This window comes from Epinephelus moara, chromosome 10 (genome assembly GCF_006386435.1).
Source record: "Epinephelus moara isolate mb chromosome 10, YSFRI_EMoa_1.0, whole genome shotgun sequence".
In the NCBI taxonomy this organism is placed as follows: domain Eukaryota; kingdom Metazoa; phylum Chordata; class Actinopteri; order Perciformes; family Serranidae; genus Epinephelus; species Epinephelus moara.
This window is the reverse complement of record NC_065515.1, coordinates 16,116,468-16,136,587: the sequence shown is the minus strand read 5'-3', so window position 1 is coordinate 16,136,587 and position 20,120 is coordinate 16,116,468. Positions and strand designations below refer to the sequence as shown.

Sequence of the window (20,120 nt, the reverse complement as noted above, 5' to 3'; positions counted from 1 at the left end):
AAATATTTATCAAGCTGTGGGAGTAAGCATAGAGCCCACACTGTAACTAACTGCACTCCCTGAAGAAATATTATCATATTTTTGGAAAAATGAAACAGTGATTCCAGAGAGAAGCAGACAGAGGGGTCTACAGTCTGTGTTTGAAGGATATATCCAGGATGTCAAACTGACTCAGCAGCAACAACAGGTTAAAAAGACAAAGACAGTCAGAAGCTAAAGCCGAACTATAGGCTACAGATCACAGTGTAAAAGTGAACCACCACATCACTGCTGATCGCCACACAAGACAATGAATATAAAGGGAAACTTTGCTGATATTCAACCAGCTCTGTGGCATCACAGTATGTGCAGATGAACAGTGTTTGGCTTCCCCTCCTGTGGACAGACGGGGAGCTCTGGGAGAAGCCAAACAATTTATCTGTGCACTATGCGATGACACACAGCTGGATAAATATCAGCAAAGTTTCCCTGCTTCTCTTCACTGGTTCCTGTACAGCAGGGTCGGTCTTTTTTTCCACTGTTATAATCATTAACAAGCAAAAGCAGCATGTGTATACATTCAGTAGGCTATATCTTCAGTAGCTAGCTAGCTAACCCTAAACTTTCCAGGGTTTGATTTTGGTGTTGGAACACGGAAAAAATGTATATCTCCTTCCAACCTCTCCAGGTAACAGATGTCATAAATACACAACATGCCCCAGGCACAACGTTAAGCTCGGGATCCACAAAACCAGCCTGACAATGAAGAAAATCTGGAAAGATTACATTAGAGTCTCGGGGCACAGCCATGTAGTTGTCAGACCTTGTTGGAGCTGGCCAGTGCGACGCTATGATTGGCCAGTCTGTGTTCAAGGGGTAGAACTTAGTGAAGGGTCAATTGAAAAAGAGTTACTCACTCTGAACTAATTTTGCATTTTGAGAGTTTCATTGTGTTTAAGTTGGTTGGGGGAAAGAAACCTCATGTTTTGCTGTACCTTAAGTCCGTTTTTATTTTCACTTGCACAACTTGATTTTATTGTATTTCAAGAAAAAATGTATTCCTCACAGATGGAAGTTACCTGAGAAAAAAAATTATATTTTTTCCATTTACGGTTGCAGCTTTGCAAAATAAATGTTCTTAAAACACCTCAATAATATGTCCTGGTATCACAGTTAAGAGTACAGTAATTGCTGCTGTGCAGTTGCCGTGTCAGTGTTTCCCCCCTCAGAGGCATTTATATCGAAATTTTAGGAAAACAAATGTACTGTGATATACTATCGTTACTGTTTGGGCTTCAAATTTTACTTTACTCAAATTTTAGGCTTGCCTAGCCTTAGTTTCTCAGCACATTGTCACATCATGACTACCTGCAGTGCTAGTTGGTGGACTGCTGTAGCTGCTGACTCGCTAGCTGGGAACATGCCAGTCAGAAACAATAGCTTCCCAAGCTTGTTTCAGTTTTCTCTATACAGATCTGTTTACTCTGTTGTTCTCAGGATTGTTTATCATTTAATTGAGGAAAGGGTTTTTATTGAAGAGCATAAAAACAGCTCTGTAAGATAGCTACTTTGCTAACCTTCGGTTAGTGGACAATAAGATCATAAAGTTTATTTCAGTGTATTGCTATCATAAACTTTTGTCTCATAATTGTCAACAAACCATTCCTCCTTTGTGGAGCCGTATATACTTGGCACGAAATTGTGAGTCAAAGTTAAACTTGACGCAAAAAAAAAAAAAAAAAAATCCCCCTGCAAGCGAGTACACTGACTGTATTGTTTTAAACACTAGTTTGAGCAGGCCTTTGGTGACTGGCTGCATATTTTGCTTGAGTAATAAGTGCTGGTTTATTCTGGAGAGTATCAAGTACTCGGCTTGTGTCACAGACGTTTAGTTGGATGAGAAATGTCTAAAAGGAAATTGAAGAGTGTATTTGATAGAGAACAAAGATGTGAGCTGATTCTGAGTGGCAGGGACAGGTGAAGTCAAACAGTTATACCCTGCTAAATGAAGCTTAACTTTCTCGTGACATGTTTTGACACTTGTCAAAGATGATTTTGGGATTGTCTTGTTTTTGTCCTTCTTGGTTTGGATGCTGGTAAAATAAGAGTGCATCTTATTGCTTGCCTGACTGCAGACTGTTCTTAAGTGACCCATATCTTGTATGCTTTTCTTGTCTCTAATAACTCTCAGTCCTTGCTCTCCTTCTCCTGCTCTCTCACCCTCAGGCATTAGCTACTCCAGTTATGACTCAACTGGCTACACCTCCACATCCACCCCCTCCTATTACCAGCCGGCCCAGCAGACTCTCACCCAGCCGCAGCCTCCACCTCAGCAGCCGCAACAGCCCCAGCCCCCCATCCAGCCGCCACCCAAGCAGCTGACGAGCTCGTCCTGGAGCAACTCGGGCAGCAACATGGTGACAGCACCGGCTGGCAACACCTACAAAAAGCCAACGTTTCACCAGAGCAAGCTGCAGAAGCCCAAAGGGCCTCCCAAGCAGCCCCAACTCCATTACTGTGACATTTGCAAGATTAGTTGTGCAGGCCCTCAGGTAGGAGTTTATAATGACAAGGAACGAGATTTTATTCATGAAAAGCTTATCACATAAAAGCTCATTGTGTTCAAACACACAAAACAAGCACACACACACACTATAATACGTACATTTTAGACCAGAGTACAGAATATAGTTTCATAGCTGGTCAGAATTTGCAGAATAAAACCCAGTTAAATGTAACAAATATGACTATTTCTGTATGTGCGTTTGGAAGCTTCATCTTTCTAACTGGTTTGATTTACTGCATCAGACGTACCGGGAGCACCTTGAGGGCCAGAAGCATAAGAAAAAAGAGGCTGCCCTTAAATCAGGAGGGCAGACAGGGGCCAGCAACGGGCCGAGAGGGGTCCAGACCCAGTTACGCTGTGAGCTATGTGACGTCTCCTGCACTGGAGTGGACGCCTATGCCGCCCATATCCGTGGGGCCAAACACCAGAAGGTTTGCACAGCTGTGATGCTTTTGTCTTCATCTTCAAGTGTTTCAATGTTTGTTGTTATTTAAGAAAATATAGGCAGCTGCACAAGATATTGACATAGCATGCTTTCATTATTGGACATTACTGCGGTGCGCTCATGTGATGTTCCATCTGAGCTGCCAAGCCTTGGAACAAAACCCACCTCAGGGATTTGGGATGGGATTAAGTATCAGCAGCCTTAAATGGTTGTATCTCCTTCTCTGTCTCTTTGTCAACCTCGGAAAGGTGGTGAAACTTCACACCAAGCTGGGCAAACCTATACCTTCCACTGAGCCCGTGTTGGTGAATTCGGCTCCAGTTATCACGACCTCGACAGCTGGGAAACCTCCAGTCTCTTCATCCACTGCTGCCTCTGTCTCAACCACTTCAACTCCCGCTGCGACACCTAAACAGGTGGCAGTAAACGCAATGGCCAAAACAGCAGCACCAGTCCAGAAGAAACCAGCTCCTACAAAAATAACTGTCATTTGTAAGTTTGTTGATTTGTATCACAGCTAAATAGAGATGTATGTAAATCTTACCCAAGTTAACTTAACAAAAAAATAGTAGCCCCACAGACCCAATATTCCTCACCACTACTCCCCATAATCTGCCTCCTGCAAACTGTTAAAGGTTTATAGCCAGAAACACCAGTCTGTCTGCGTGATCGGGCTTCAGAGATGAGTGCAGGCAGGTGACAATATTTCCACATGTACTAAACAGCCTCTCCACAGAGTTGTTTTACCTTCCTCTTTACCAACAGCTCTATTACTGCCATCCTTTTACAAATTCAACCAACTAAGTTTCAAAACACCCGGAGAGGCGATGCATCGTGACTCGCTGTTTTCAACTAGAGCTGAAACATCTGACTCATAATTGAAAATAAAATTATTATTTTTTAAATAATAATTGGCCAGCCCTTCTGCAAAATGTTATAAAATGAGTCGAAGTAAATTTTTCCTCCCAATAAATAAACATATATCATTCCTCAAACACATTCTTTAAAGGTTCTGCATGTGACATTCAGAGCATTAATACAGCAGCAATCTACTATTTGCTATGTAAATATATAGTGGAGTGATGGCATCCTAAGCAAAGAATGAGGTCACACTACCTGTTAGTTGGAGACAGAGCTTCTCTGTTCTTTGTTGTTGTAATCTGTCGTAACATTTTTCCTCTGTGATATTTTGATGTTTAGACTGCTTAAGCCTCAGCTTTGCCCCTCAGTTTTACTATCTGTCCTATAAGTGTCAAAGCACAGTAAAGTTTAATTAACAAAAAGAATGAATGTCACAAAAGTTTAACAAATCAATTAATTGCTGGTTTATACAGATTTTCTCACAAAATGATTTTCAAGATCGAATTTTTGCAACTTTAAGACTTTGAATGAAAGTTTATCAATGGTTATTTACCAACCTTTGGAGTAGAACTAGAGACAGAAATTAAAGACAAGAAATAGATGTTCTTTAATGAAAAAAATAGGCGCATTGCATCCTTGAATGAACTCTAATTTTGTAATATCTTGCCTGCCGCATAGCCAATAAGCCTGCCAGTGCTCCGGCAGCTACAGTGACAGCAGCAGCAGCGGTGGTGGTGGCTGCCAAGGTGGAGGAGCAACAGTCCGTTCAGAGGATGGAGCCTCACAGCGATGATGACGACAGTGACAGAGCCGGAGGCCAGGGTGACATTCAGCCAGTGGGACACGACTACGTGGAGGAGGTATGCAGGAAATGAGAAGAAAAATTACCATGATGTCATCTTTATTAACAGCGGTTTATCGAAGGACTGATATGTTGCATAATATACAATTTTAAAAAAGCAGTTATGATACATTATAAAGCAAAAATGGTGTGATGTAGGAACAGATTAAGATTTTTATATACTTATTGTTTACAGAAGTCCACAACATGCGAGTAAACAGTGTATCAGATGAGAAGATATGTCACATTCGTTGTCCTGCCTGATGTGTATTTACCTGAACTGTCTGTTTCAGGTTCGTAACGATGACGGAAAAGTGATTCGATTCCACTGTAAACTGTGTGAGTGCAGCTTCAACGACCCCAACGCTAAAGACATGCACCTGAAGGGGAGACGGCACAGACTCCAGTACAAGGTAAGAACGTTGATGGAGCTGATTCCTGTCTGACTGGTTACCCAGAGAGACACGATGAACAGGACTGAGATGCATACTTTGAAAGTTTATGGTGCTTTAGATTACGGGAACTGCTGAGCAGAGTTCTGTTTACTGCAGATAGTCCTCTAAAGCAGTTTTATCTCTGTCCCCTTCTCTTCTTTTGCTCCTACAGCAACAAAACAGGGTGTTCCCACCATTATCTGATAAAGAGTGAGGTTGAATGGATGAACTGGCTTGGCAAACATACAGATACTCTGCATGTAGTCTCAGCAGCTTTTCTGTTTGTTGCCAAAAACACTTAATCCAGGTGTCCTCAGTTACTTATGTTCATTCTGTATCGTTGCCCATGCATTAAATGGTGATTTGATAACAGGTTGTGGATGCTGCATAACTGCAGTAGGGCTGCAGCTTTCAATTCTTTAAGTAATCAAGTATTCTATTGAATATTCTGGCGATTAATTGAGTAATCGGATAAGAAATACTGTGTGCTTGCATTAAATTACTTAAACTTTCTTTAAGGATAATAGAAATATATATGAAAGAGAATATAAGTAAAGTCTCTGAAATGAGCGACAAATTTGTTTCCTTTTTTGAAAGTCAGAGTTGTCACACAAATGACCGATTTCACACGCACTCACGCTACGCCACTATTTCTCATGCTGTCAAAAATAATGAGTGTTGGGCGGTAGCTCACTACAAGTAGTGACGTTAGGGATTTAACAGCATTCTCAGTGCCATGGTGGTAACATCACCACTGTCTGAGTTATCGTTGCCATGGTTATGGAGACTCCGCTCAGAACCACTGTTGGCTCGCTCACTGACCTGCTGGCTGCTTGATAAAGTTAACTGAAGGTCCCTTTACGCCCAGATATTAAACTTATTGAGCTTATGGATTTATAAAACCTCACGTGGAGCTGGGCACACATGCATGAGCTCTGTTTACCGTCCCACAGTGAGACATAAATTGCTGCAGAAACACCCTTCATTCAGTTTGCATATCGATATCTGTGCCCGCTCCACCGTTCATTAGACCTGTTGATTAAAGATTCGGCAGAGAAGTTTTTCATACTGTCTCGCACCAGCGTGGTTCTCTGACAGAACAGCTATCATTACGCTCGACCATTACGCACGGCTCCGGCTATTAGTAGCGCCCGTGCCACTAATTCATCACACGTAGGCTGATCTTCAAACCATCATCACTATGATTTTTCAATCTACATTATAAAATATCAGACAGATTTTTGACAGTCAATTTATAGCTCCAGAGCAGAGGTAACATAAGCAGGTTGTGTAACATAAATAAACATCCATGTGAAACACAGTGCGCTGTATAGTTGTACTGGATCCAACAAAGCAAATAATTTGTCTCGAGGCTTTTTAGTTATCGAATTATTCGAATCACTTGAGGAATTGTTTCAGCCCTAAACTGCAGTGGTGTTTGAATGGAAAGCTTGTGGTAACTTTTGGCCAGAAATTGCTGAATAAACAGAACTTTGTCATTGATGTCACCTGTAATGTGTGATGATGTAACACTGTATTGTAGCACAGTATGTACAATCCAAAAGATGTAGAGGCATCAGAAATTATTTTATTCTTAATCTTTTCTTTCATTATATACTTGTATATTTTTCAGTCTTTATTAAATAATTTACTTTTTGTTTTTCCTACTGTCTTTTAAAGCACATTGAAGAACTCTGATGTATTATTATCATTATTATTATTATTATCATTATAAAAGTTGTGTAAAGGAGCCCTGTGCAGTTTCTGACCAATGCTCAGCTGTTTTTCTGAGCGGGTTCCCATTTTGTTGCACGCACACAGGTTACAATCCTACCAAAAGTGTCACATTATTGCTGATCAACAGGTGGCGCTGACACACCAAGATAGACTGTAAGCTCATGAACATGTATGGTTGGATGTAAACTATGCTGAATTTAAAAAATGTGTGTATATATATATATATATATATATATATATATACACATATATATATGAGGAAGGAAATGCACTTAATATGTTGTTAGATGTCATGAATCAAAATGGATTTTGGTGAATAGCAGTGAATGTAAACATAATTTGTGTGTGTTTACAAGAAAACTCTGCAGGGCATCTTTTAGACTTGATCTTGTCTCTGAAGGTTGTTTATTTAGGGGTAAAATTGCCAGCCTGGAGTAAATGGAAGTTCAAATGGAAAGATTATTGTAGATTTAAGCTGCTCTTGTGAGGGAATGGCTTGAGAATGTGCAAGATCTCGTGTGCGCTGACTTTCATCACATTCTTGTTGCATTCCCAGTACATATGTTCTCCTCTCGTCTCTGTAGAAGAAAGTGAACCCTGAGCTTCCTGTGGAGATCAAGCCTAGTAACCGGGCCAGGAAGCTGCAGGAGAGCAAGCTGAAGAAGCAGAAGCAGAAGGCGGTGCTGAAGAGACAGAGAGACGATGAGCAGCGCTGGCACATGGAGATGAGGTCAGACCCATGGCCAAAGTTAGTAACTTCACTTTTTTTTTTCACTTTGATGTTAAATTCTGAGTTTGCTTGGTTGGCAAAGAGTAGACTTAAAAAAAGAAAATATGAGAAAGATGCATTCACACAGGTAATATCAATAAAGAGGAAGTGTTTGTCTGACGCATGTACACATGGAAAAAAGGGATTTTCTTGCCTCATTTTAAACCATTTTCCTGTTCACATCAACTTTTCTTGCATGTATAGTAAAATACAGTCTCTCAACAGCCAGAGGAAGTCATACTCATTAATTAGTAGTGAAGATTATGAAAACTGTACAGCCAGATTAAGATCTAATTCAGTAAATTTCCTATATGCACAATGAAATGTTTGAAGCTGTAATTGTTGTGTTACAAGAGGAAATACCTCTTTTGTAACCCTGATTACCTTTAGCACTAATACTTTCAACGCAAAACCTCTGCATAATGATTATCCTATAATCAACAGTAGTTCAGAGTAAATGTTTTGGTAAAGTGCTTTTTTATGGAATGCTGTGTACCATTAATGGCAGCTATAACATCAGCCTGTGGGAGCAAATGACTTTTAATAAACAACATATAAACCTCCCCCTCTCCTGCAGGCGATATGAGGAAGACATGTACTGGAGAAGGATCGAGGAGGAGCAGATGTACTGGGGGGAGCAGAGACGCAGAATGGCTCCTCCACCGCTCATGAGCCGCCCTGGTATGCCAGTACCCCCTCTGCTGGTGAGCGCCACAATTGCAGTTCCCTTCTCTGTTTTTGTGTTGTTTGAAATAACTACAAATAAGCCTTCACTGAAACTGTGATAAGTCACTTTATTCCCTCTTCTCCTAAAAGACGTGTGTGCGTCGGCCAGACTCCCCTGATGACCGTCACATCATGGCTAAACACTCTACCATTTACCCGGTAGAGGAAGAGCTGCAGGCTGTTCAGAGGATTGTCTCCCACTCTGAGAGAGCCCTTAAACTAGTGTCAGACTCACTTCTGGAGAAGGAGGCACCAGCTGTTGAAACCGCTGCTACCGAAGGAGGAGAGGAAAAAGGGTAAAGAGTGATTTCTGGCTGATAATTCACATTTTTCTTTGGAATGTTGATTAAAAACAAGGATTAAGGTAACTGAAGACAAGTGTATCATACCTTTGTCTGTGATTTGCTGAGTAGGTTCTAGATAGATAGGGAGAATGACACTACATTTTAACAGTATATTAGTACATGTGCTAAATTTTAAAACAGTATATGAGTACACAGACACTTAGGCCAGTTGGGACCCGTCGCTGTGTTTCCAGCTGCTTTTTAGCTACCAAATGTGGGTGTTTTTTAGCGACCTGTTGCTGTGTTTCTGCTGGGCATTGTGCCACAAAAAGTGATTGTTTTTTACTAAGCTGTTGCTCTGTTTTCTGACGGGATAGAGCTTTGAAAAATGGTTTGTTTTTTAGTGAGACATAGCTGCGATTTCTGTTAGGGTAGTGCCAAGAAAAGCAATTGTTTTTTAACTGAGACATCACTAAGTTTTCTGCTGGAATTGACTTTTCAGTAAGCTGTCAAAATAAGCTTTTGACAAGCTGTCAAAATAAGCATGGAGCCCACACTGTAACTAACTGCACTCCCTGAAGACATATAATCATATTTTTGGAGAGAAAACGCCTAGATAGATAGATAGATACTTTATTGATCCCGAAGGAAATTCACTTTGCAGCTGCTCCATAACACACACATTCTAATAAAAATAATACTTAAAATATAAAATCAAGGAAAGATAAAATACAAGAATAATAAAAGTGTAGGCATAAAAAATATATACATTATGTGTTGTAAAGTGGCAGAAGTGGCTTAAAGTGGCTAAAAATGAGTCAATTGGGATAAGAAGTTAGTTAGTGCAGGTGCTGTTGTACAGTCTGACTGCCCTGGGGACAAAGGATTTTCTTAGTCTGTCCATGGAGCAGTTCAATGACCGCAGTCTGCCACTGAACGTGCTCCTTTGAGAGCTGATGGCAGTGTGCAGAGGGTGGCTGTCCAAAATGGCCAGCAGTCTGTCCATGGTTCTCCTAGCTGCCACTGCTACCACAGACTCCTGTTCCATGCCCACCACAGAGCTGGCACACCTGATGAGTTTGTCCAGTCTCAGGCTGTCCCTCTTCTTGATGTGTGTGTGTGTGTGTGTATGTGTGTCCCCTTCCAGCACACCACAGCATAGAACAGGATGCTGGCCACCACAGACTGATAAAACATCTGCAGTAGCTTCCTGCAGATGTTAAAGGAAGCCGGCCTAGGAAGTAACACCTGCTCTGCCCTTTCCTGTAAAGGTGGTCTGAGTTTACAGACCAATCCAACTTGGTGTCCAGCTGCAGGCCAAGGTACTTGTAGGAGTTGACTACCTTCACCTATGCCCCCTTGATGGAAACTGGCTTCAGGTGGGGACTTGTCCTCCTGTAGTCAACTACCATCTCCTTGGTTTTGGCGGTGTTAATCTGCAGCTGGTTCAGTCGACACCATTTCACAAAGTCCTTCACAGTGTTCCGGTACTCCTCCTCACTGCCTCCCCTGACACACCCCACAATGGCAGTGTCGTTCGAAAACTTCTGCATGTGACATGTGTCCGAGTTGTACTGGAAGTCGGCAGTGTACAGGGTGAAATGGAGGGGGGAGAGCAAAGACCCCTGTGGTGCTCCTGTGCTGCTGGTCACAGTGTCCGATGTTAAAGCCGAACTATAGGCTACAGATCACAGTGTAAAAGTGAACCACCACATCACTGCTGATCGCCACAGAAGACGGCATATATAAAGGGACACTTTGCTGATATTGAACCAGCTGTGTGGCATCGCAGAGTAGGGATGGGTACCTTTCACATTTGAACCAATACGGTACTGATACCCGGTACCTGGGAATTGGTACCGGTGCGCAACGGTACCTGTTTTCAGTACTTTTTTTGCATGTATGTGTGGTAATAAAGGATATTTCATTTAGAATTTTTTTTTTTTTTTTTTTTTGTCAAAACTAACATTTATTTCTCAATAGCAAACAGGATAAAACAACATCTAACACTGTTTGTAACATAATATCAAAAGGTAGCCTATATAATTGACTATGCAGCAGTTCTTTTTATTGCACAAAATAAACCCGCTCCTACTACCTCCTATTCCTCCTCTTTCCCCTCTGGGAAAAATGTGTGTGGGGGAGTGTAACGTTAAAGTTAGAGAATACGAGGAAACAAGCTGATAATGATAACTAAGGCAAGTTAAAATGCGAAGCTAACGTTAGAATGACCAGAACAAAGCCCAATCATCTTAAACACTAAGCTTATTAATTACCTGGAACCGATGTAGCTGATGCTCCGCTTAATCACCGTCGTCATCATTGAACGTTGATCCCACTTCTTCTGCCCCGATGCTGGCTGCAGATGACGACGAGCCGCTAGCTGTAGGTGTGCTAATGCCGGGAGAAGTAGCCTTAACTTTCAGGCTATCAAATACTGTGCAGTCGTCAGCCTTTAAAAACACCTTGTGCTTGACCAGGTGCTTCCTCAGGTTTGAGGTATTTCCGTAGCTGGCCTTGCATTTTGCGTCGCAGATATTGCAGCGCGCGTAGTCTGCATCAGACTTTGAGATATGGAGCCACACCTTCGACCTCTTTCTCTCAGCCATGCTGCATTGTTGATAGCTGCCACTGACGTGATCACGCTCTCGTGCGTACAATGCTGCGTTCACAATAGGCAGCAAAAACGTTACTCCTCCACTCTCAAAGTCCCAAGGATGCGTTCAGGTACCGAAATGTGGTACCGTTTGATTTTACGTGAATCGATACTCGGGATTACCGGCCGAATTCGGTCGGTACCAATAAAAGTACCGAACTCGGTACCCATCCCTATCGCAGAACCTAAACATAACCACACGTTAACCACAAAGTTAGCGTTTCAGTTTCAACCTATCTGCTACAAATAACTTCCAAATTTAACATATGTTTGATTTACAGAAATGTACAATGCCAACATTTGTTCTGGCGATTGGGTTGAGATTTAAAAACATTTTACATTTAAAAACAGTGTATTAGTACATAGATGCTACATTTAAAATGTGATTATTGATTTATGAAATACATAAATCCGACCAAAAGTGATAAACCCAAAAACAGGAACAATAATGCAGTTAATACATATGCAGTACAACTCTACAACCTTATAGGTATCACGTGTCATTCAGAGTACACACACACACACACACACACACACACACACACACACATACATACATACATACATACACAGAGCTACATGTGAGCGCTCAGATAGAAAATAGAAGCCACGTATGACTTCTGTCTCTTTTTGTCATCCATCAAGTTCCTGCTAAAGAAACCACATCAGCTGAATTATTTGTTTCCCCCCGACAGTACTGAGAACGCAGCACGGCTGCTAAAAGGTGTGATGAGGGTGGGCATCCTGGCCAAAGGCCTGCTGCTACGTGGGGACAGAAATGTTGAGCTCATCCTGCTAACCGCTAAGAAACCCACCATCACTTTACTGAAGAACATCGCCAAGCAGCTGCCCAAAGAACTCGAGGTATGAAAATGTCGCCTAGTTGATTTAGGACGTGGGTCGACATTGAGGGAGGGATGAATTGTGGTAAACTTGGAATTCACAACACTGACATTCCTACATTTTAAGTATTTTTTCTTAAACCATTAAAGGATTTTGGGTGTTGGATCATATAAATGAGCAACAATGGCAGTAAAAAGCCTTCTGTATCAGTAGTCTGTTAAATAGGTTCTTGGATGCAGTATATTTTTAAAAAGAGGAAATTGTCATCTGCTGCCTTATGACCTGTGTCATAAGAGCTTGTAGTTATGTAACAAATGGGAAGGAGACGTTTTTACTGTATGATAAAACAAACAAACGTTATGTTGTAGTAATCACAGGCCTCTCACGTGTTAGCAACCAAAATACAAACCCAGAAAAAAATTCCACTGTCGATTCACTTCATCCTAGACGGATTTCTCTCATATGCTAGAGTAGCTCGTTTATCATTAGTGAACATGTACAGCTGTCCTCCACAGCCAGAAACAACACAGCAGTTTGTCCTCCATGCATGTTTTAATGAGTATAATCTCAAATATCTTATCAGTGACGGTAAAATCAGTCCATTTGACTTTCTGTAGATTAATTGTGCAAATCACATTTTTTATTTTCAAATTGGAGGACTGTTTATTCTGCTACATCGTAGAAATACTGTGTGGTTTGTCGCTTTTGGAGAGATTTGTGCATGTTCACAAATGACCGCACTGCCTCTGGCCTAAAGAGAAAAACTCTTGAATTTTGTTTTGATTCACTGTGATTTCCATTTAAGCTCTACAAGACAAAGGATTGGCACCAAATACAAGGTTATGATGTGCTGTAATTCCTCACTCTTCCTCCCTCCTGCTGTAGCTGTAATGAGTGTTTCATTGAAGGTGCTTTTGACTGATCTTTAGATTCACTGCCTGGTTATGACACCTGAATCCTACAGAGTGAGATTGGGGCTTTTTCTTCTTAAACTTGCCCATTGCTTTCCTGAATATAAATATAAATATTACAACTACAAAGATTTAATGAATTGTTGAGAAACATATTTATGGTAATGTAATGAGCCCTGTTAAAATAAGGGAACTACCTTGAGAGAGAAAAAATAAATTGCTCAACCCAGGGTTTAATAACACAACAGTATTGCCCTGAAACCTTTGCCAAACAAGGCTACTCTTTGCCCCTACACCCCTCCTCCTCTGTAGTGAGTAATCCCAAGTGTCCTTTTAACCGGCAGACATTTTCTGAAGATCAGTATGAGGTGCAGGCTCACCCCGAGGAGGCGAACATCGTGATATTTTCAAGCAAGGAGCCCAAAATGCAGGTGACCATTTCTCTCACCTCGCCGCTGATGAGGGAGGACCCTGCTACTGAGAAGGACAAGCAGGCAGCAGGAAAAGCGGCTGAGAAAGGTTAGAGAAGCCAAAGCTTTCAGTACCAGACAGACAAATGTAAGAGATGTGTTTAATACACTTATATATATTTATATTTATATATTTATACCCCTTGCTCCACCCTTCCACCCATAAGCAGCCTAAATTTTTAGGCTGAGAAGCTCTTAAATTACACAAAACGAGGCGTGGGACTTTTAATCAAGCCCACGTTAAAGTTTTTTTGTTTGTTTTTTAAACCCTAAAATAAGAAATAACTCACATTCATTTGTCCCACTTGTTTTCATTTCCCCCATTTTTCGCAGTTACACTAGTCCCCAATTTCTTTATTTCTTTTCCACAACATGGGAATCAAAAGCCGGGCTCTCCGACCTTTCTGTGCCACGAGGGTGTGTGTTTATCTGATGAACACATGCTCAGATACAACCTTTGGGAAACTACAATAATAGACTGAAGGTGGTGATCAGTGTTCAGATAATGCCCAGGGATGAAAATGTTTCAAATGATTATGCTATTTTTACCAATATCCCTATTTTTAGACTGGAGAAATGATTTGCTTCTTGTTGCATTTTGGTCACGATACCTCGTGATGAGGGGATTTTGAGGTCCAGTGACTTCCCACTCCCTCGTCCCTCATCCCTGCATCACACTGTGGCATTATCAATTTTAAAAAAAGGTGTTGGAGTGTCATTTTATCGCCTCACAATGATCAGTATTGAAATAATAAGATGACACTAGTAAATCCATTGTCATTGCTTCCCCCCTCATTCAACAATAGAGGTAATCTCCGAGATCATTGTGTTGCAAACACTCCTCCGCCTGCTCTAATAACTGTCAGTATTTTAATGTGTTTTTTCCCATTTGGAAAACATGGTAGAAATGTTTTCTGTGGCCGTTGTCTTTTATTTTAATACTTTTGTTTGGGTTTGTTGATCAGTGCCCCTACTTCTGTATCAGCAGACCTAGGCAAGCCAATGGCTGATCTGAAGACCACACTTGTTCGCATACCACTAAGAATAGAAACATTAAAGGAACCAGGTCGCCCATGTTTATCAAGCTTTTCAGAGGAGGACACCCCTCTTGTTCACTGTGATCAGAGGGGCTCTGCTGCTGCCAAATCAAAACTCCCCTCTCTAAGAGGCATGATAAATATGGGTCTTTGATTCTAAGTGGTATGGTAGTGTAGACTTCAAAAAAGTGGCATTGTTTTTGTTATGTATTTCCCCTGTAAGAAAGCTAATGTCCTCTGTTGTTGCTTCAGTTCTAGTGAACATAGAAGTGTGGAAAGCCCCCAGGCTGGTCTTGTGAAATATTACTTCATCGCAATCATCCTTAACAACATTAAATGTTACGGACAAACCTGTCATTTGTCATTTTTAGGGGACTTTACAGTCTTGTAAATGTGTCTTAAATTTGTACTTAAACTGTCCACAAACTATTTTATTTACGTCTAAATCCAACACACACGAGCATTATTTTTTTTTTAACACTCATAGCTTTGTATTCTCCCATTTTTAGCACTACTTATTAAATTAATCTTGGGCTTTGTCATATAGATCTGACTTCACTTTAATTGGTTTGCTTTTCCATGTTGATATTGTATTTATAATGTGACGGCATGAAGGGAAAGAAGCATCCCTGCTCTCGTGCTTTTATCTGCTTGAGAAGTTTCCTTTTAAACATGATTGCAGAGGAGTAATGAGACCCATTGCTCCATTGCTGTCTATGCAAAGTATTGCAAATTAAAAACATTTGATGTAGAACAAGAGCATGTCCAAAGGGATACAGTCAATGTTTCTTGATCTAAAGTTGTAGAAAATACATTTTTGGATCTGAAGCACAGCTGCTCAAACTGTTTCAGTCAAGCTCTTGTGCAAACTAAAATGCAAAAAAGGAGGAAATCCACAATGCTCAGACTTTGAGTTTATTATAAGTAAATTCCACAAGTATTAGTGTGAAAAGCTTCAAAACGTAGTCGTGTGAAGAAAGCCAAAATTCACTTTTTTTATTGATAAGAAAATTGTGGGGGAAAAACTGTTAACAGATGGGGTCAATGACCACTTCCTGGCTTGTAGAAAGCTTACAAAATGTTTTAGAGATGTTGAGAGTGATGAGGCTCTGAAATAGTAAGTTGGAAATGTGTGTGGTGAGAAGGAAATGGGTTGGATGTCATTTGATAAAACAGTCTTCGTCATAGCAGACATTTTGACTTGTTTTAGCAGAAAGAAGATTAAAGAATGCTCCGTTTCATTTAAAGTGCCTAAGTAAGCCACATCAGTGAACCAGCAGGCACATTTCCACGGCCCTGGCACTGATGCTTAAAGGGAGAGTTCTGATTTTGTGAAGTAGGGTTGTATGAGGTACTTATCCATAGTCGGTGTATTACCTACAGTAGATGGCGGTCAGTATGCCCTAATTTGGAGAAGCAGACAGGAGTTCCCCCATGGAAGCTAAGCTATGTACTGCTGTGGTTGGGGCAGGAGCACAAAGTATTTTAGTCACCTAAAAAATCAGTATCAATTTAAGTGTATGCTTTATTTAGCATATTTTTGTTGCTTTATCGTAGCCCTTATCAATGGCAAATTGGAGCCGATATATTCATCTATTCTCTCTTAAAAGCCACTAGCCTCGATCACTTAGTTTTGTTGTTATTGTGTGACTTTCCTGAAACCAAACGAACCTCTTTAAGTCACAAGAACTGAGGCAGCAGTAGACCAGCAGCTCCTGTGTTCTGTGAGGTAAAATTACTGTTTTTGTCAAAGGCGTCTGGTAGCTTTGAAGACAGCATAGATAACAGCTTAGTTCCCTGTCAGAAAAGGCTGTCTGGGGGCACCGGTGGCTTAGTGGTAGAGCAGGCGCCCCATGTACAAGGCTGTTGCCGCAGCGGCCCGGGTTCGACTCCAGCCTGTGGCCCTTTGCTGCCTGTCACTCCCTCTCTCTCGCCCCCCTTCATGCTTGTCTGTCCTATCAATTAAAGGCTAAAAAGCCCCAAAAAGGAATGGCAAGGAATAGCGGTGAAAATATTCTTAGGGCCCGTACACATACAGCGTCTTTCACCGCCTGGAAAGCGCAAGGTTGGGCGCGGGGTGCTGCATCTGAGGTTGCTAGGCAACCTTAACAAGCACCATATCATAGCCTTTTCACCCGAAATCCTGAGTGCAGAGCTGATCTTCTTCCAGGCGCTGTCGTTAAGTGTGTGGGCATATTGTCCGTGGGGCAGATGTAAAGCTCTGGGTAGCCCTGCACTAAACTGATCAACTTTTCCGTGTTTATCACAAACTGAATATTTACAGAAGAATGGAAATATATTTGTCAGCTGTGATTGGTTGTCCCTCGTCATATGACGTGGTGCGTGCTGCTGCGTTCCAAAAGTTGATCTCTGTTAATCTTAGGGCGCAGCCGTTGTGCCCTGAAAAATAGGCGCTCAGGAACGCCACACGTCTACATTGAAAATAATGAATTTGAAGGTGCAAAAAACGCTGCATATGTGCAGCCCCTAAATATAGCGTACACTTAACATGATATAGATTTTTTTTAGGTGGCTAAAACATGTTTTGTGTTTTTTGCTCCCATCCACAGCAGTACATTTTGCTTAGCTTCCGTGTCAGTACTTTTGCCTACTTCTCCGAACTGGGGCCGTGCTGATCGTCATCTACTGTAGATAACACACTTACTGCGTACCTCATGACCCCACTTCAAAAGGTCTGAACTATCCCTTTAAATGTAATGTAGACATTCTTAGTGTTGTTTCTCACACTCAAGTTTGATGAGTCAAAATGTCTCTCGTAAGAAAGATGCACTCAGACAGATAATAATGGGGTCACTATAAAGTCAAAAGGTCTGTGTGGTTTACTCACCTTAACATAAGCTCCATCACTCTTTTCTCTGAATGTCTTGGATTTCCTTCTTTTTTGCATGCGTTTCTGTAACCTTCCACACCAGAGAATATACCTGTAAAACAAAAACACTGTAGTCTTCCTCATTCAGTGGTCAAATGCTTTCCTTGTCTCTCATATCCTCCCCTCATTATTTTTCTCACAACAAACTGAAGACTATTTATGGACTCAAGGAAATGTGTGGTCACAAGAGATAAACACGTGGGTGTTTTTATAATTTCATGCCTGACCAGCGACTGTACACCAACAGTTACATTTGCTATGTATTACAGTGATCATTTGGGTTTTGCATCAGTTTGACAGCAAGTCATGAGCTCGTGCATGTTATCTCCACCAGGTGTGGCTGAAAAGGACCCAACTGATCTTCTGAATAAGAAGAAATGTCTGGAATACCTGGCTGCTCTCCGACACGCCAAATGGTTTCAGGTGAATGCATCACATGCATGTCAAAGTGTCTGAAAGGCCTAAAAAGATCTATAATTTGTGACGTTACATTTATGTTATGTTTTTAAAAACACACATTTTATTATATTGCAGAAGTGGATGAGAGGGGCATTTTGAATGAACTGATCTCACTTCCTTTTAGGCTAAAAACAGACAGTGAGGTTTTGTGTTAAAGCAACACAAATGGGGTTTTCATTTGTAAATAGACATTTCACAAGATTCTTTTGTTTCTGTGGCTGTACCGAAGAAAAAACACTTTGTTTCAACAATGTGGCATTCAGGATTATTTCTGTGTAATTTCCAGCAAAGACCCCAAAACATCCGACTGAGGTTGTTTGACTAACATTTCTAAAATCAGCAAGTGTGTGGCCATCTTCTCTTTAATTAAGATTTCTTCTCACAAAACAGGACTGTATCTTTGAGTAGAATCATATATATCTATTTATCTATCGGTCTATCTCAAATAAATGTCCTTTTCTTACTAAATGATGTGTTTGTTTTTGTTCCTTTCTGAAGGCTCGTGCCAACGGGCTGCAGTCCTGTGTGATTATCATTCGGGTGCTAAGAGATTTATGTCAGAGGGTTCCCACCTGGGGGAAGATGCCCGGCTGGGTAAGAGGATTCAACTGCCTGTTACGTTTTTAGATTTTATGTTAAGTTTTGGTGTGGTGTGTATTTTTGCCTATAGGGTTTTTCCATAAACATGTGCTGGCTTGTGTTGACTCAGCGTGTCAGCCCAGGACAGGGATTTCTATCTCTGTTGCACCAGTGTTACCCACTTGAACGTGTCTTTGAGTGATGATGGCTTGTCTTGAGTGATGACGTTCGAATGCAGCGGGCTGATTCACAGCTAAGGTCCTCTGTTATTTTGCTGCAAGTGTTATTCTATCACACAGCACAGCAGGTAAAAGAAGTTTACCTGTTGGAGGTGAGCTGTTGTCTGCAGCTCCTCATCAAACATCTCACTGTGGCTGTTTCTGCTTGTACTCTTCCTCCCTGGCCTGTTTTTACTTGAAGAAAAGCTGCTAACAAAGCTCTGCTAATTTGGTGATACACATTTAATTTCCTACAAATTCTTATCAATAAAAGTCCCCCAGTATTTTGCTATTTATAAGCTTTTATTGTGAAGCAGCAAAATAAGGAAATGTTGGGTTTTCATCAGCAGTAACTTAACACGACTCATATACAGCTGAATGGGAACATCAAACAGTAAAATAACACAGTTTTACTCAGTGTGGCCAAAAGTGCCAGTGCACCATATAACTGAGGATTTACAAAATATTGTGTCATTTCTTTTTGATATAAGTATTGTTTGTTGTGAATTTTTGTCCTCTTCTTGTATGCCTTCTCTGCTGGTGCTGTCTTTGAGACAACAGGAGCATAAAAAGTATATTTACAAAAATATCAGCATTCTCAAGTATGTTTTTCCATTCTGTGTGTCTTTTCCCCCCTCTGTGTGTTTCCCCCCACCAGGCGATGGAGCTGCTGGTGGAGAAAGTGATCAGCAGTGCTGCAGGCCCGCTCAGCCCAGGAGAGGCCATGCGCCGAGTCCTGGAGTGCATCTCCACAGGCATCCTGCTACCAGGTCAGACAAATGTACATGTTAATGAGATTAGATTGATTGTTTCATGTCAGGGACATTTTCCTATCTCCTACGCCTCTTTCTGTTGCAACAAAACCACCTTATGTCATACTTGAACCTTTTTAAAAGAACGATTCACAATTCCCTGCCTCTGATTGAATAACTTCTATGATCATATTTCCATGTTTAACTTGTTTCTCCTCCTCTAACGCAGATGGACCAGGGTTGATGGACCCCTGTGAGAAAGAGCCAACAGATGCTCTGGAGAGCATGATGCTTCAAGCCAGAGAGGACATAACTGCCAGCGCACAGGTACCCAGACAGAGCATTTATTCTATGGCCACTTAAAAGATAGGTTTCTGATAGGCTGTGAAGTGTGGATTCTCTTTTAGTAACTTAGTATGTATTTGTTTTAGCTGTTTGTTCTTCAGTAATGAATTGATAAGTCAGTATTAAATATTGGGTGAAGATTGCAGAGTTCCAGCAGATCCTTAAAAAGTCTTAAAAGGCGTTGAATTAAAAATGGCCTTAATTGGTATTAAAATGCTTAAATCAATCTTTTAAAGGTCTAAAAAAAATGCATAGGAACATAGTAAGTAAGATTTTATAAATTATCTTATTCTGACGTAGTATTTTAAAATCTCAAAT

At 41.0% G+C, this 20,120-nt stretch overlaps 1 protein-coding gene across 6 annotated transcripts in view; it reads left to right on the top strand.

Annotated features, from left to right (window-relative positions):
• zfr2 (zinc finger RNA binding protein 2) overlaps positions 1 to 20,120 on the top strand; it is a 31,669-nt gene that overhangs the window by 7,467 nt on the left and 4,082 nt on the right. For 4 of the 6 annotated variants that reach the window (XM_050054673.1, XM_050054671.1, XM_050054670.1 and 1 more), the window contains exons 5-18: positions 2,206 to 2,531; positions 2,788 to 2,976; positions 3,239 to 3,482; positions 4,530 to 4,711; positions 4,986 to 5,105; positions 7,448 to 7,611; positions 8,210 to 8,336; positions 8,449 to 8,654; positions 11,994 to 12,162; positions 13,397 to 13,571; positions 17,784 to 17,872; positions 18,407 to 18,502; positions 19,364 to 19,475; positions 19,687 to 19,784. In XM_050054673.1, coding sequence (XP_049910630.1) covers positions 2,206 to 2,531; positions 2,788 to 2,976; positions 3,239 to 3,482; positions 4,530 to 4,711; positions 4,986 to 5,105; positions 7,448 to 7,611; positions 8,210 to 8,336; positions 8,449 to 8,654; positions 11,994 to 12,162; positions 13,397 to 13,571; positions 17,784 to 17,872; positions 18,407 to 18,502; positions 19,364 to 19,475; positions 19,687 to 19,784 — 2,297 coding nt within the window. The remainder of the gene's footprint in view (positions 1 to 2,205; positions 2,532 to 2,787; positions 2,977 to 3,238; positions 3,483 to 4,529; positions 4,712 to 4,985; positions 5,106 to 7,447; positions 7,612 to 8,209; positions 8,337 to 8,448; positions 8,655 to 11,993; positions 12,163 to 13,396; positions 13,572 to 17,783; positions 17,873 to 18,406; positions 18,503 to 19,363; positions 19,476 to 19,686; positions 19,785 to 20,120) is intronic. The other 2 variants (XM_050054674.1, XM_050054672.1) reach the window with 1 other exon arrangement.